This window comes from Athene cunicularia, assembly GCF_003259725.1.
Source record: "Athene cunicularia isolate RWA chromosome 21 unlocalized genomic scaffold, athCun1 chr21_part1, whole genome shotgun sequence".
Lineage (NCBI taxonomy): Eukaryota > Metazoa > Chordata > Aves > Strigiformes > Strigidae > Athene > Athene cunicularia.
Window position 1 is genome coordinate 854,071 of NW_020799127.1, and position 12,924 is coordinate 866,994.

Genomic DNA, 12,924 nt, shown 5'->3' on the forward strand with positions numbered 1-12,924 from the left:
GGGGGGGGGGGGGGGGGGGAAAGCAAACCACCACCAGCCTAAACCCCTGTTTCAAAGAAGGGTTTTGATATTGCATTTTCAGGTTTGTAATCTAAAATAAAAGGCAAGGGACACCCTCTCTACCAAAGTGTTCATTTTGCTGAAAAGACTATTTACCACTACAGAAAGCCGGGACAAAATTCTGGATCTTCTCTGCTTGTAAGCAGCATGACTTACCACTCTCTCTCCACTCGTCCTCCCCTTCCTCGCGGCGCTCGGGCGCTGACCACGAGCCTGATTCTACAAGGATAATAAAGAGGCAGTTTTGCTGTGGCAGATCATTTGTATGCTTCTGAACAACGAACTCAGCAACATTTTTAATGCACTTTATCAAACACAGAGTTGAAAGAAAACTCAAGGGAAAAAAAAAAAAGGCAGCAGAGAGCTAGACACACAATTTAAAATCTCTAATCACCAAAAACCCAATAACTGGGCTACAAACTGGCCAGGAACAATCCTGGATTTTCCCTTCAATCTTCAGTGCAAGCAAGCAGCTGCAAATTATCACTGGACCAAAATACACTGTTTAAGTGGAGTTTTACTAAATGATCAGAGATTTCATTTTCGGTTTGTATTACAAAATCAATTTATTTACAGAGCAGCTGGCTCTGAAGTGCATCAGGAGGAAAAGGCATGCAGACATCCATCATCAAGAAAGCCACTAAGGTGTTGTAACACTAATTTTGCATACTAATACAGCATAATAAACCACACAGACATAACAAGCATTAAACCCTTACTCACAGTTTGGAAAGCCTTATATTCATTCGATATTTAAGAAGATTATAAAACACAGATTCCCCCACGCAGGCTATGATCCACTGAGAGGAGTCGCACGCTGCAGCCCGTCCGTGATCTGGAGGAGCAGTACGGTTTGGAGGCTGCAACACCACGCTCACTCCATCCCCAGGACTCACGTGTATCAATCAATACACAAAGCAGATGCCTGCAGAGCGCTCATTTCCCTGCCTTTGATTAAAAGGCTGCAAACGATGGGTTTGGAGGCTGGCTAGAAGGTTTAGCTAGGCCTGAGCCTTGTGTGTGAGCTGCAAGGTGAGCATCAGGACATGTGATTCACACATAAACCCTACCCAGGTGGCACCAGTCTCCTTAAGTTGGTCCCTGCAAAGGCACATGGAGCAGGAATGCGTTATCACATTTTGCTGTTCTCCACTGAAATTCTGCACCATGTTTTTTTTGGAACAGTGTAAGTAACCCAGAGAAAATGCATCCCAAAACCAGTGTTTTGCTTGGAAAAATCTCCTGTAGGAGGTAGCAATGAAACACCTGGCTTTAGCAACCACTCCAATAGGAGCTTTATCAAATAGTTTGATTTCCCTCCAGAAAGCTGTTTATTTTTACAGTCAGCATTTTTATAAAAATGTAATACTTAAGGGTTGGTCAACAACAATTCTTTTAATAAGGAGGTTAAGCAAATATCAGCAGTGAGGAGAATCTAACCAGCCATTCAAGGCTGCTGCTAAGCTGAGGTTATGAGCACCAGCTGACAGCTCCTAAGGAGACAGCACCCCAAACACAGCAGCTGAAGACCTAGTGAGGAGTGCTCCAGATGGGCTAACACTGGGTACTCAGCTACTCTGCTTCTGGACAAGTCATCATTACCCCTCCATCCCCTCCCAGGGCATGAATTTCTTCATTCTGTGTATGAGCCAGGGAGAGGCTGCTGTAATCACAGGTCAGGAACCTGCTGCTGTAATCACAGGTCAGATAACCCCATGTCTCAGCTGTCCCCACTCAGAATTAATTGATTTGTGACTGTTAATGACTGCGTTCCCATCTCCTAGGTACCAGGCTAACATCTGACACTGATTTTTCCATGTGACAAACAGAGAGGACACAGGACAGCCCACCTCCAACTCCCTGGGTGAGAAGTCCAAGGCTTACACTAACCAGGGTGGACTAAATGCAGGCCAGTAATCAGGAGCAGCACACAGTCACAAAAGAAGCCCTTACGGATTTTGTTCTGCTCCTTTCTTTGTGCGTTCAGCTCATCTGTCAACCTCTGGATCTCTTCCTGGGCCGCCAGCAGCCTTTGTGTGGCCTCATCCAGCTCTTGTTCAGTTTGTGCATGTGATGCTTGTTCCCTCTCCAGCTCTTCTCTGTAGAACTGAAGCACAAGGGCTAATGCTCCAACAGGAATGAGATAACCCTCCCCGTGATGCAATCACAAGGCAGGTCCCCCCTCTGCACCACTCCTGGGCTCTCACAACAGTGTGGCAACACAGGCAGAAACCAAGTGAGGAGCCTGGGAAAGCCACTGCAGAGGCAGGAGACAGACACGCAGTGGATAACCCTCTTCACCTTGGGCACATGTTAGAACACAGCTGTTGAACAGCACAGCATGGCTGTTTCCCTACACAAGGCTCTGGTTTTCCCTCCCTAACACAATGCCATTAAGATACATTTTCAAATACATAATGTGTGAGATTTTCCAAGCAGAGGATTCCACCACACCCCATGAGAGTTTGTTCCAAGGACAAGCCAATTCTGCACATTTGTGGTGCCATGGCTGTTGTGGGAGCTAGTTCCTAGCCAGCCTGTCCTCCTCCTCCTCCTCCAGTCTGCACCTGATCCTAGAATGCAGGAGAAAGACATTGCTCCTGCTGACTTGTGATGCTGCAGAAAAGTAATTTCAGCCGATATAAAAAGAGCTATTTCTCACCCCCTTGACTTTGCTCCACTCATCTCCAATATCATTTCTTTAACTTATCATTAAAGGCTGGTGAGTGCTTACAAGCCAGCCCCGGCCCAGAGCCGGTGAGATGTTCACCCTGGCTCTCAGCAGAAGCAATTAACTTGCGCATAGCACCAGGCTGATGCGGTTGCAAAGGCACAGCTCAGAGCTCACCTGCATCGCCATCAGCTAAAAACAGTAAAAAAACCTCACAGTGTGCTCAAGAACAGAGCCACTGCTTGAAATCTCAACTGTGTACCACGTCATCAGCAAGAAAACATGCAAATGTGTTACCTTATTCAGTGCCTCTCCAGTAAGCTGCATGGATTCATGGTGTTGCTGTTCATCTTCTAATGTCTGATGAATGTGATCAAACTCATCCTTGCACAGAAAGAGATGTTAATAAATCACCACCAAAAAGCATGCTGCCACATACCCCTCGACACCAGTGTGTAGGATTTTCACTTTCAACCTATCTTGATTAGAAGGGGGTTGGTAATCGTATCTTGTATTTGAAGAGAACGTTTCAAACCAGAGTTATCCCAAATCCTTGTGAAAATCCCACAGTTGTCTCAGCTAGGACTGGGAACTCTATGGGCTTGCTACTTTTTTTTTTTTTTTAAACCTGTGATCTCCTTGGCATCTTCCTTTTAGAGCCTGTGGGCTCAGCTTTGCCCAAAGAAATGCTTGACTCACTTTACCACAGTAACATGTTACTTCCCCATGTCCCCCTCTTTTGAGCCACTATCAAGTTAACAGATTTCTGCTTCCTTCCAACCTGCACACACAAACCAGCATCAAGGATTTGCTAATGCTCAGGAGCTTGGTTGTCATTAATATTTTGCACTTCAGTTCTAGGGGTGAGAGTGTTCGTACGTCCATGCCTTCTACCAGAACACAGACAGCATTTCCCGATGTATCTATTAGAGATGACTACACAAAGATGCACATTTGTCCCCTGGCTTTTTGGATTAGTGAGGACACATCAGAAAACAAATCAATTATGCTTCAGCAGTCTAGCTAAAAGCTGCACTTATTTCTGTAACAGAAAGTGCTTGGACCTTCAGTTTAAAAGTGAAACAAGTACGTTACAGGTCATTTGAGAATAAGAAAGGCTACATGTCCCAGTAAACAGAGTAACAAGAGCAATTAACCTATTAACCTGTAACACTGCTGTGACTCTAATGATTCTGTAAAACAAGTGTGATGCTACCCCAAACAATGGAGTGCTTAATCAACAGTTTCTAGTTCACAAATACGGACAGCAATGACATCATCACTGGGGGAGAATTAACAGTCCGGTTTAGAGAAACTTCTTCCTGGAAAATAGCTCTCCAACATATCTTACATCTGGTTTTAAAAACACAGAAATAAAGGTGCTGAGTATAAGAATTGCAGAGAAGCTGTGTTTGATTAGAAACAAGGACCATTAAGCTTATAATGTGTTTTGATCATGCGAGAATACATTTTCCTTTATTAAGCCTCATTCCTCTAAACAGCTGCAGGAAAAGTGGGTACGAGTCAAGTATTTACAGGCCTGTCTACCTACCAGGGGACTCTGGCACCACGACGCAGGAGGAATTCACACACAGGCAGCCAACATTATTTCCACATACAAGATTTTTCCTTGGCTCTGTCCTTCACCCAGCCCAGTTGCAACAACACTCCCTCCACTTTACCCAGTAGTCGAGCCTTGTTACAGAAACATGTTAATTACAGGATTATTAGCAAGAATGGTCCTGAGAGGGGACTGCTAGGAGTCAGCTGCCTCCTCAGCAGGACAAGCTCCGTGCAAGGTGTGTATTCGACACCTGACCTGCAGGCAGCTGCATCCTTCATCTGCCCTGGCCCTACACTTCCCTTTTTCAGCCACTGAAGGAAGAGGAAATCCAATCACACCCAGCAAACGCTCAGCAGCAGATGTAGTTTAACTGGCATTTCATTGGAAGGTCACAGCTCTGCTTCCCCCTTGTAAGTAGTGTGGGATTTCCATCATGATGCTTCATAGGAAAAAATGGTGTGTTTGCAGCGAACATTTTTATCAAGTGACAGGCATTCACAAGGAGACTATTTAGGATTTACAGAGGCATCTTCTATCCAAGAGCAGGAGACAGCACATCAGAGAAGTTTCTCTGCCTCACTGCAAACAGGTTCTTTGATTCCGCAGTGGATGTTTACATCTGAACGTGAAGCCTGAATGACACCCAACCCTACAGCAGTTAGGCAGACTTGGGCTCTCCAGCCAGGAAGGGAAACTCTTGAGGTCAGGAAAATCCCAAGTGGCTCAAAAAAGAGAGATAAAAAAGCAATTGTTCACTGCCTCTTAATGCAAGAGCTGGAGAATATCAAATGAAGCCAGAAGATGGTAGGTTAAAGCAAAGGAATTTGATGTGACAGTAGCTGGACTGTGAAAGTCCTTGCTATAAGATACTGGGAACATTAAGAAAACTGTATTGGTTTAACAAGCAACTAAATTAATGGAAAAGAAAAATTAATCAAGGACTACTAGACACAACAATAGCACCTCTGGTTCAGACACTGCATGCCACTGGAGGCAAGGGGAGCATTTGTGATGAACTATCACGACATACTTGCCCCATCTGCTGAGGTTTTGCATTTGTCAAAAATGTAAAATGGTCAGATTGTACAATGCAGCCCAAACCAAGCTGAGCTTTCACAGCGAGTTTGGGTCTGCCGAGCCTCCCCCCTTCAGAAAGCTCACCCAAAAAAAGGCCAAGAAGCTTTTCAACACCAAATAATTTTTATCCAAATGAAAAACAAGAACTTAAAACTGTGGTAAGTGCACGGTAGCGACAGAAGATGAGACAGGTCTGTCTGCAAGTCTTCCACTTGCTTGTGCCCTAGCCAACGCCAAACTGGAGGTCATCAAGCCCTTGCAGTCCCCTCTGTCCCCAGAAGGGCCTTCCTGTGAATTGAGGGGCTGGAGCGAGGGCAGAGCGGGGAACCAAGGCTGGGGAAGGGCCTGGAGAATCAATCCTGTGAGGAGCCAGTGAAGGAGCTGGGAGTGTTCAGTGTGAGGAGGAGGAGGCTGAGGGGAGCCCTCATCCCTCTCTGCAGCTCCTGACAGGACATTGCAGAGAGGTTGGTGCCGGGCTCTTCCCACAGGGAATTAGTGACAGAACAAGAGGGAACGGCTTGAAACTGTGACAGAGGAGGGTCAGACTGGACATGAGGGAAAAATTTTTGAGACAAAGAGTGGTCAGAGAGTGGAACAGACTGCCCAGGGAGGGTTTGGAGTCCCCATCCCTGGGTGTGTTTAAGGGCCATTTGGATGAGCTGTGGGGGGATGTGGGGTAGGGGAGAACTTTGTAGAGTCGGGCTGAGGGTTGGACTCGATCTCAAGGGGCTTTTCCAACCTGAATGATTCTGTGATTCCTGGCTGGCAGCTGCACTTTGCAGGGGCTGCAGCTCCTGGCCCTCTCGTGTCCCTCCTGCAGCCTGGGGCCTTCTCTCCTAAGCTCAGCCACTGGGTCCCCAGGCAGGAACAACCCCTCTCCCTCCAGAGGAGCAACCTGGCCTGGCCACTGCTGAACTGGCAGAAGGAGATTGGGAAAAATAAGAAAATAAACACTGTCTCACAAATACTGCAGGGCTAAACAGCCTCTAGATCTGGCCCAATGCAGCAATTTTTGTGCTCCTGTACGCCCAACAGCCATTGCTGTCAGAATAAGTTATGGATGAGGCCAGCAAGCACAGCAGTGCAGGAGAAGCAGCTATGAGAGCCAGCAGGTCCTGGGCTCCAGTTCTGTGGAACAGCCATATTCAGGAGCAGGTGGAAATCAGTGGCCTTGGTGAGAGGGAGATCTCCCTAACTGAGGTGATTGGTCACAAACCATCTCTCTCCAACATGCAGTAGCTGCTGCTCCTCCACCATTTGTCAGCCGCCTTCATCTTGACCTCAGAAAGCAACAAATCAAGGCATAGATGGTCCTCTCCAACCTGCTAATCATCAAGCCATGCTGTGAAATTTACTTACTGAACTCAGTTTGCAAGCAGAGGCTTGCTTAACTTCTATCCTCTAGCTCAGCAGTTAGAAGACAAGGGAATTTTAAGCTCACCCTTAAGTACAGGGAAAGTTTTGTCTTAAATTAACGGTTTTCAGGGGAACTCAGTCACCCGAAATTAAGCACTGGATCATCAGGAAATATGGATTAACAGAAAGTCATTATTACTCAGTGAAGATCTTCAGACTAACTATGGCACAAACTCTTCAACATTCTGTTAAAATTAATCCTACTCACTATCCCTATGCAAGATGTGGGAGCAAATCAACTGTAAACATACAAGTGTGAAAATTAACACAGAAATCAACTTCAGCATTAGGAATCCACAGCGTCCTCATAGATAGGAGAAATGTGACTTTAAAAAAAAGATATGCAAAAGATCCTTTTCCCCAGCAGGCATTCAGTCAGCCTGAGCAGCTAAAGCAGGAGGTACCTGAAGCTGTGCTGCACGCAGCCTGTCCGTGTAGCTGGGTGAACTCAACTTCTGATCTGCCATCTCCAGTTTCTCCAGCAGCGCTGTTCTTTCTACCAGTAAATAAGCAATCTGTTCGCTGGCATTACTGTGAGCTATTTCAAACAAGCCTTCCTGTTCCAGCATCTCCTCCACCTCCTTCAGATGGGCTTCTGCAAGACAAGGCTTGCTGTGAGCAAAGGAATGAACAAAACACAGTTTCTTGCAGATCCATGCCCTACCTTCTCAAAACACTCCCCACCACCACAGCCTCCATCTCTCCTGCAGCCCAACAGCTCCTAAAGGCTTTCCTTCTGCTTCCCACCTCCCTTGTTGCCTCATACCTCCTGTTCTTACCTATTATCCCAGCCCTAGTCCCTCTGTCCTGATCTGTCCCTTCTGCTCACATCCACTACCCTGCCTGCCAAGCAAGGGATAGGACCTGCTACATCTAGACTGAGTTCTCCTGCCTTATTTTAATTGGAGGTGTTACTAAAGCATCTTCTTCTACCCAGCAGCTAAGTTTCACCAACCTGGTTGTCCTTGACCCTTTGAGCCCTTAATACTGCTTGATGAAAACTAAACAACAGAGAAATGAAACAGATGGACACGCAATCACAAATATCTTATTTGGAAGAGACACAATGTGCCGTATCACTCACAAGTAGAGTATCACTACTTTGCTGTTTGGTAGGGAGGTACATCTCTTTTACACACACACACAGCAGTGCCTGCTGCAGTGTGCACAGCCCACGGTGGAGATTGGGGTGCTGGACCCCACGTGATGTGGTAGGAAATCACAGTGAGGAACCAACGAGGGCCTGAGGCAGAGAAGCAGCACCCCACGGCACAAAGGGACTCAGAGTACTTCTTAAAACACGACCTTAGAAATCACTCCCTGAACAGTGCTCCTGACCCATTCCTCCAAAACCAGCTATAAACCCAGGCTAAGGGCTGCTTCTGGTAACACAGACTTCTTGTTTGAAGGTCTCCTGGAGGATTAAAGGTACAAAAAAATCCTTTTAGAATTAAACTGCCAATTCTTCATCTTTTATCCCAAAATTATAGCTAGGAAGACTCTGTACTGGGAAAAAAACTTCAAGATTCAATGGTCTCCAAGGCAGACAGATGACAACAACATTTTCAAGCGAAGCTGGTTTATGGCTAGGCACTGCTGTGTCTATGCAACAAGCAGTTGTTAAAAAGAGCCCCTCATTTGCATGGCTGGGAATTTATCCGCCAGAATACGAGGAACTTTTGGTCTCCTGCAGGGAGCAGCAATGCCTGCACTGGTTCCAATAGCTTGTTAAGCGAATGAAGGGTTTTTCAAAACCTCCCTATGTAATTCATATTAAAAAGAAAACCAACAAACCCTGAACCTAATTTCTAGCCCAAACCAGATTATAAAGGTTTCCAGCTGCTGTAGGATGGGAACTGGGGGGAGCTGTGGGCTTTGTACGGAGGAAGGAGGGATATTCACCCTCTTTCACTGCTTAGAGAGCTAGAGTTAGATACCTGAAGTTAAGCAGAGCAAATATTCCTCATAGTCTTACACAGGACACACACAGAGCTCTGGACAAGTCTGTTCCTCACTTCCACACGCTGGATTTAACAGGGGACCCGGTGCAACCACATCCTAAGGCTGAAATCAATCACATGTTTCCACTCTGCATTTTGCAGGCAGCTCTGTCCAGCCCTATGGATGGAAAACACCCTGCGGTTGCCCATTTGCCTTCCCCTGTGGCTACAAATTACAAATCATTCAACGAAGAGGTCAAACATGGCTGACTTGCAGCTCTCCTCTGTGAAGCAGAGCAAAATACTGTGTTTTGCAGTTTAAAAACAACTGGCCACTTGCTCCATATGCATTATAAATAGTCCACAGCCCATACTCAGCTGAAAAGTCCCCTTTGCCTTCAATTTGCTTTTCAGTTTCCTCCCACTTTTGCCAAATCCCATCTAAAATAAGCTGAAAGCTGCTCTGCTTTAGGGCCAAAACCAGGACAACCATCACCCTTTAGGACCAGCGCTCTGAACTCATATGGCAGCTCCTACACTGACAGTTTTACTTGCAAGTACTTCCCCTACGCCTAAGCAGTAGAGTTTGGGGTAACAAAACCTAGAAGTTTTCCACAGGCTGAAGAGGAAAAGGATTTGGGAAGATGTGGGGAGTCTACTGTACGCACTAATTTCTTACGATTATCTCAAACACCTTCTCTACCCCACCCAACACACCCTATTTGAGAAGCACCAACACAAGCGACATCGCACCAGTGTGCTGGTGTGTTACCACCAGCACGCATCTCCTGCACTGCCTCTGCCCTAGCTTCTTTGGAAGCCAGTTTTATCTTTGCAAAGGTGTCTTACTCCAGGAAGTTTCTCAGAAATAAGCAGTTCACTGGCATCCTCACACCCACCACGGAAGCCACATCCTCTCGCCCACGCTGGGTGCACTGAAGCAGTGCAGCTCTTCCAATAAGCAAGCTCAGGCCATGACTATTTATTCTTTTAGTTTCACTTTTTAAACAAATCAAGGCAAGCCCCAAAGAGCACTGTGTTTTACTGCCATTACATATATCAGAAAGGCTTTTGGTAATACAGTGCCTGAGTTATCAACCTACCCTCCAAAAACACCAAGGCCTGTTCGACAAGAACCATCAGAAATGGATTATGAACTGCCTTGAGGAAAGGGAAAAATTCACTCTGGGCAGTGGTACCAAATGAGGTAAAGCTCAGATCGATAGCTCAACATAAAACCAGCAGTGGCTGCTCTCTGCAGTAACACTTCGAGCCCATTCCAGACAAGAAGTAAATGTGTAAGTAGAAACTTACTTTTTATCATCAAAAGTAGCTTTTAGTAGATCAGATTGCTCCCAGCAATCCTCAGAGCAAGTAGCTTCTGATCTGTGGGACTGCTTTTGGAAGGGGGAGTATGCTCAGCCCCCAGAGCCCACTCGAGTGATCTCCTGCATTTACTCGAGTCTTTGCCCCTTCCCTTCCCAATCTGGGACTCCCACCAAGATCAGCACAGATCCTGTTCACTCACACCTCGCCATTCGCAGGTCAGGCCCCTCCTTTGTACTCACAGGCTTGAACCAGCCTCTGTCCTCAACTGCCCTTTCCCATCTGAACTGATTATCATTTTGAGCCTCCCAAAAGCTCCCCTACCACCACCCTGTTCTTGCCTTGCCCACATTTTTGTTTAACAATCCCAGTAAACCTGGGTCTGCCTTTCCACAAGACCCTTCTCCAGCCTCGTTTCCAGCCTCATCTGCTCATCTTGTGCCTACTAAAGACAGCCAGCTGCCCCACAAAAATAAGAGGGGGAGTGGGACCTACTTGAAGACCTTCAGCCTGTTCTACACTCCACAGAGCTCAGGGGGAATTTCTGGGTTGGTTTGCACAACTCTGATGAAAAGCAGAGGCCCAGGGAATAAGCACAGCAATGTGGCATCAAACCCTGCAGCAGAGGTACATTAGAGACCTAGAGCAGGCCAGAGACGGCCAGTGGTTCTTCCATGAAAAGGATGCCCTGCAAAGCAAAAAACCTCAAGAAAAAGATCAACAAGCATCCCGGAACACATCAGAGCTGGCATCCCTCCTGTAAAGGACAGCCTGGTGGAAGGCAGGGCTTCATCCGCTGTCCAGATCACTAAATTATCAATGTGTATCGCAGGACCGCAGCTAACACCGTCAGTAAGGTAATAACAAGTCTTAAAAAACAAAGTCTGACAGCAATACCCCAAAACAACCCCCCAGAAAGCTTCACAGAAGCACTGTTTGGGACCAAAGCACCGCAGAACCACAAACCTCCTCAGGGACAGCTTGCTCCAAATTAGCAACCCACCAGGGCAAGGGATCTCTTTCCATTCGAGTGTTAATCCTTGCCCAACAGCCACAAGAATACTTTAGGGAAAAAAAAAAAAGTCCAAAGGAGCAGAGCCTCTAGAGGAAATAAATGCAAAGCCAGCTTTTGGGACGTTTTTGTCATTCGCCTGCCACCTCGTGGGCAAGATGGGAGAAGAACCAGTAAGAACATTATCTGCCACAGCAAAACTCCCAAAGGCTCATTAATCATTTTAAATCCTTGCACACCAGCATTTTCAACACTAAATGATGGCTTTACGCGCCCAGAAGCAACCAACTTTTCAGGCAGTGCTTAAGCACACGCATCTTTGCAAAGTCTCTCCATCAGACCCTCTCTGAAACCCAGCAGCTGGCCAAAACTGAACAGACTCAAAACTGCAATCAGTTTCCCAAAACGCCTAATAGCTGCTGCCCCAAATAAAGCGTGCATAACAAAGAAACGCTTCAAGCTGTGCTATCACCCCCAGTTTTACCTCAGGCCCAGGGTAATGCGCAGTGTGCTGTTAGCAGCACATAAGCATAACGGAAGACTATGAAAACTGAAGAAAATCAAGAACTAAACCCAGCAAAACCTATTTGCCCTTACTGGAGGTGACCCAGGGTTTGAGAAGGCGGCAAATTTTGTGAAGTGAAATACAACTGAAACAATTTGTTTTAGCAAAACACCTGTACTAAAATAAGCACACAGGACAAGTTTTGAATCACCATCACAAACATACCACTGTGCTTCAAAACTGTTTTTAAAAACACACGGACTTTGTCTAAACCAAATCCAATGTCAAATTCACCGACTTCAGTGGGAACACAGCTCACCACTCTGCGACATGAGAAGTCGTCAAATAATTTAGAATTGGAAAACAAACAGCATCATTAATTCTGTTCTTCAAACAGCCTCTGGAAGATGCTTAGTGCAACAACAGAGCCACACAAAGTGAGAAACTGTTCAATTCACTGAATAAAGATAGTAAAAGCAGACAAAAACCTTTAAGTCAATTGCAAATCAGTTCTAATATTTCATTAACACTTGTGCCAACCTCCCAAACACACCACACGAGCTGCTTTAGCAGAACTCACTGAGAAATGCTGCTCTGCCCTCCAAGTTTTAAACCAGCTTTGCCACCTGTACCCCAGTACCTGCCAACACATCTCCTTGGCCCCTGTTTCAGAGGGAAAGGATTACCCTGCTGCAGCTGCAGCTGCATCAGCTCAAGCCTGAGCTGTTCGTTTTCTTTTTCATATTCGGTGGTGATGGCATCCCGTTCCTCCATCAGGTTACGGACGTGACCCACATAACTTTCCACCTAGAAATAAAGGAAATATCACTATAGCTGAGTGTTTACCAACGTCTCACCAGCAGGCAGTTGGTGCAAACAGCTCTCCATCCCCCTCTATTTAGAGGATAACACCAACCATTTGTAGGATGCTACTTCTTTATGCCTTTGTAACACCTGGGGATGTTAAAAACTTGACTGAAAGGTGTGGAAGGCAGAGGACTCTCAACCCCAGCTCTCTGGGAGACGCTGGGCTCGCCGGGTGCTTTTCAGTGCCCCAACGTGAGGAACCGGGCCCTGTACCCCCGAGTTCTCGAGGGGAAGTGGCTTTTGGTGGTGACACCCGTGATGCTGCTGCTGCGAACCGCGGGGGCAGCGGGCACGTTTGGACCCGGAGGGGTTAAACACCGAAGGGGTAACTCCGGCCCCTTCTCCCGGCCCTTACGTCTCTCATCTCCTCGGCCCGTTGCCGCTCCAGGTCGCCGAGCCGGGCCTCGGCGCGTCGCAGCAGCCGCCAGGCCGGGCCCAGCTGCCGTTCCTCGGCCGGGGCGGCGGCGCCCTCCGCCCGCAGCCAGC

The 12,924-nt window shown here is 46.8% G+C and overlaps 1 protein-coding gene across 10 annotated transcripts in view; it reads right to left on the reverse strand.

Moving 5' to 3' along the window:
• The window catches only part of CCDC30 (coiled-coil domain containing 30), a 41,041-nt gene that overhangs the window by 26,189 nt on the left and 1,928 nt on the right, over positions 1-12,924 (reverse strand). For 7 of the 10 annotated variants that reach the window (XM_026862673.1, XM_026862669.1, XM_026862672.1 and 4 more), the window contains exons 1-6: positions 12,794-12,918; positions 12,258-12,378; positions 7,193-7,383; positions 3,029-3,115; positions 2,014-2,167; positions 217-279 (exon numbers count right to left, since the gene is read on the reverse strand). In XM_026862673.1, coding sequence (XP_026718474.1) covers positions 217-279; positions 2,014-2,167; positions 3,029-3,115; positions 7,193-7,383; positions 12,258-12,378; positions 12,794-12,802 — 625 coding nt within the window. In that variant the 5' untranslated portion in view covers positions 12,803-12,918. Of the gene's footprint in view, positions 1-216; positions 280-783; positions 834-2,013; positions 2,168-3,028; positions 3,116-6,111; positions 6,248-7,192; positions 7,384-12,257; positions 12,379-12,793; positions 12,919-12,924 lie in introns of those variants that run through there. The other 3 variants (XM_026862667.1, XM_026862671.1, XM_026862674.1) reach the window with 3 other exon arrangements.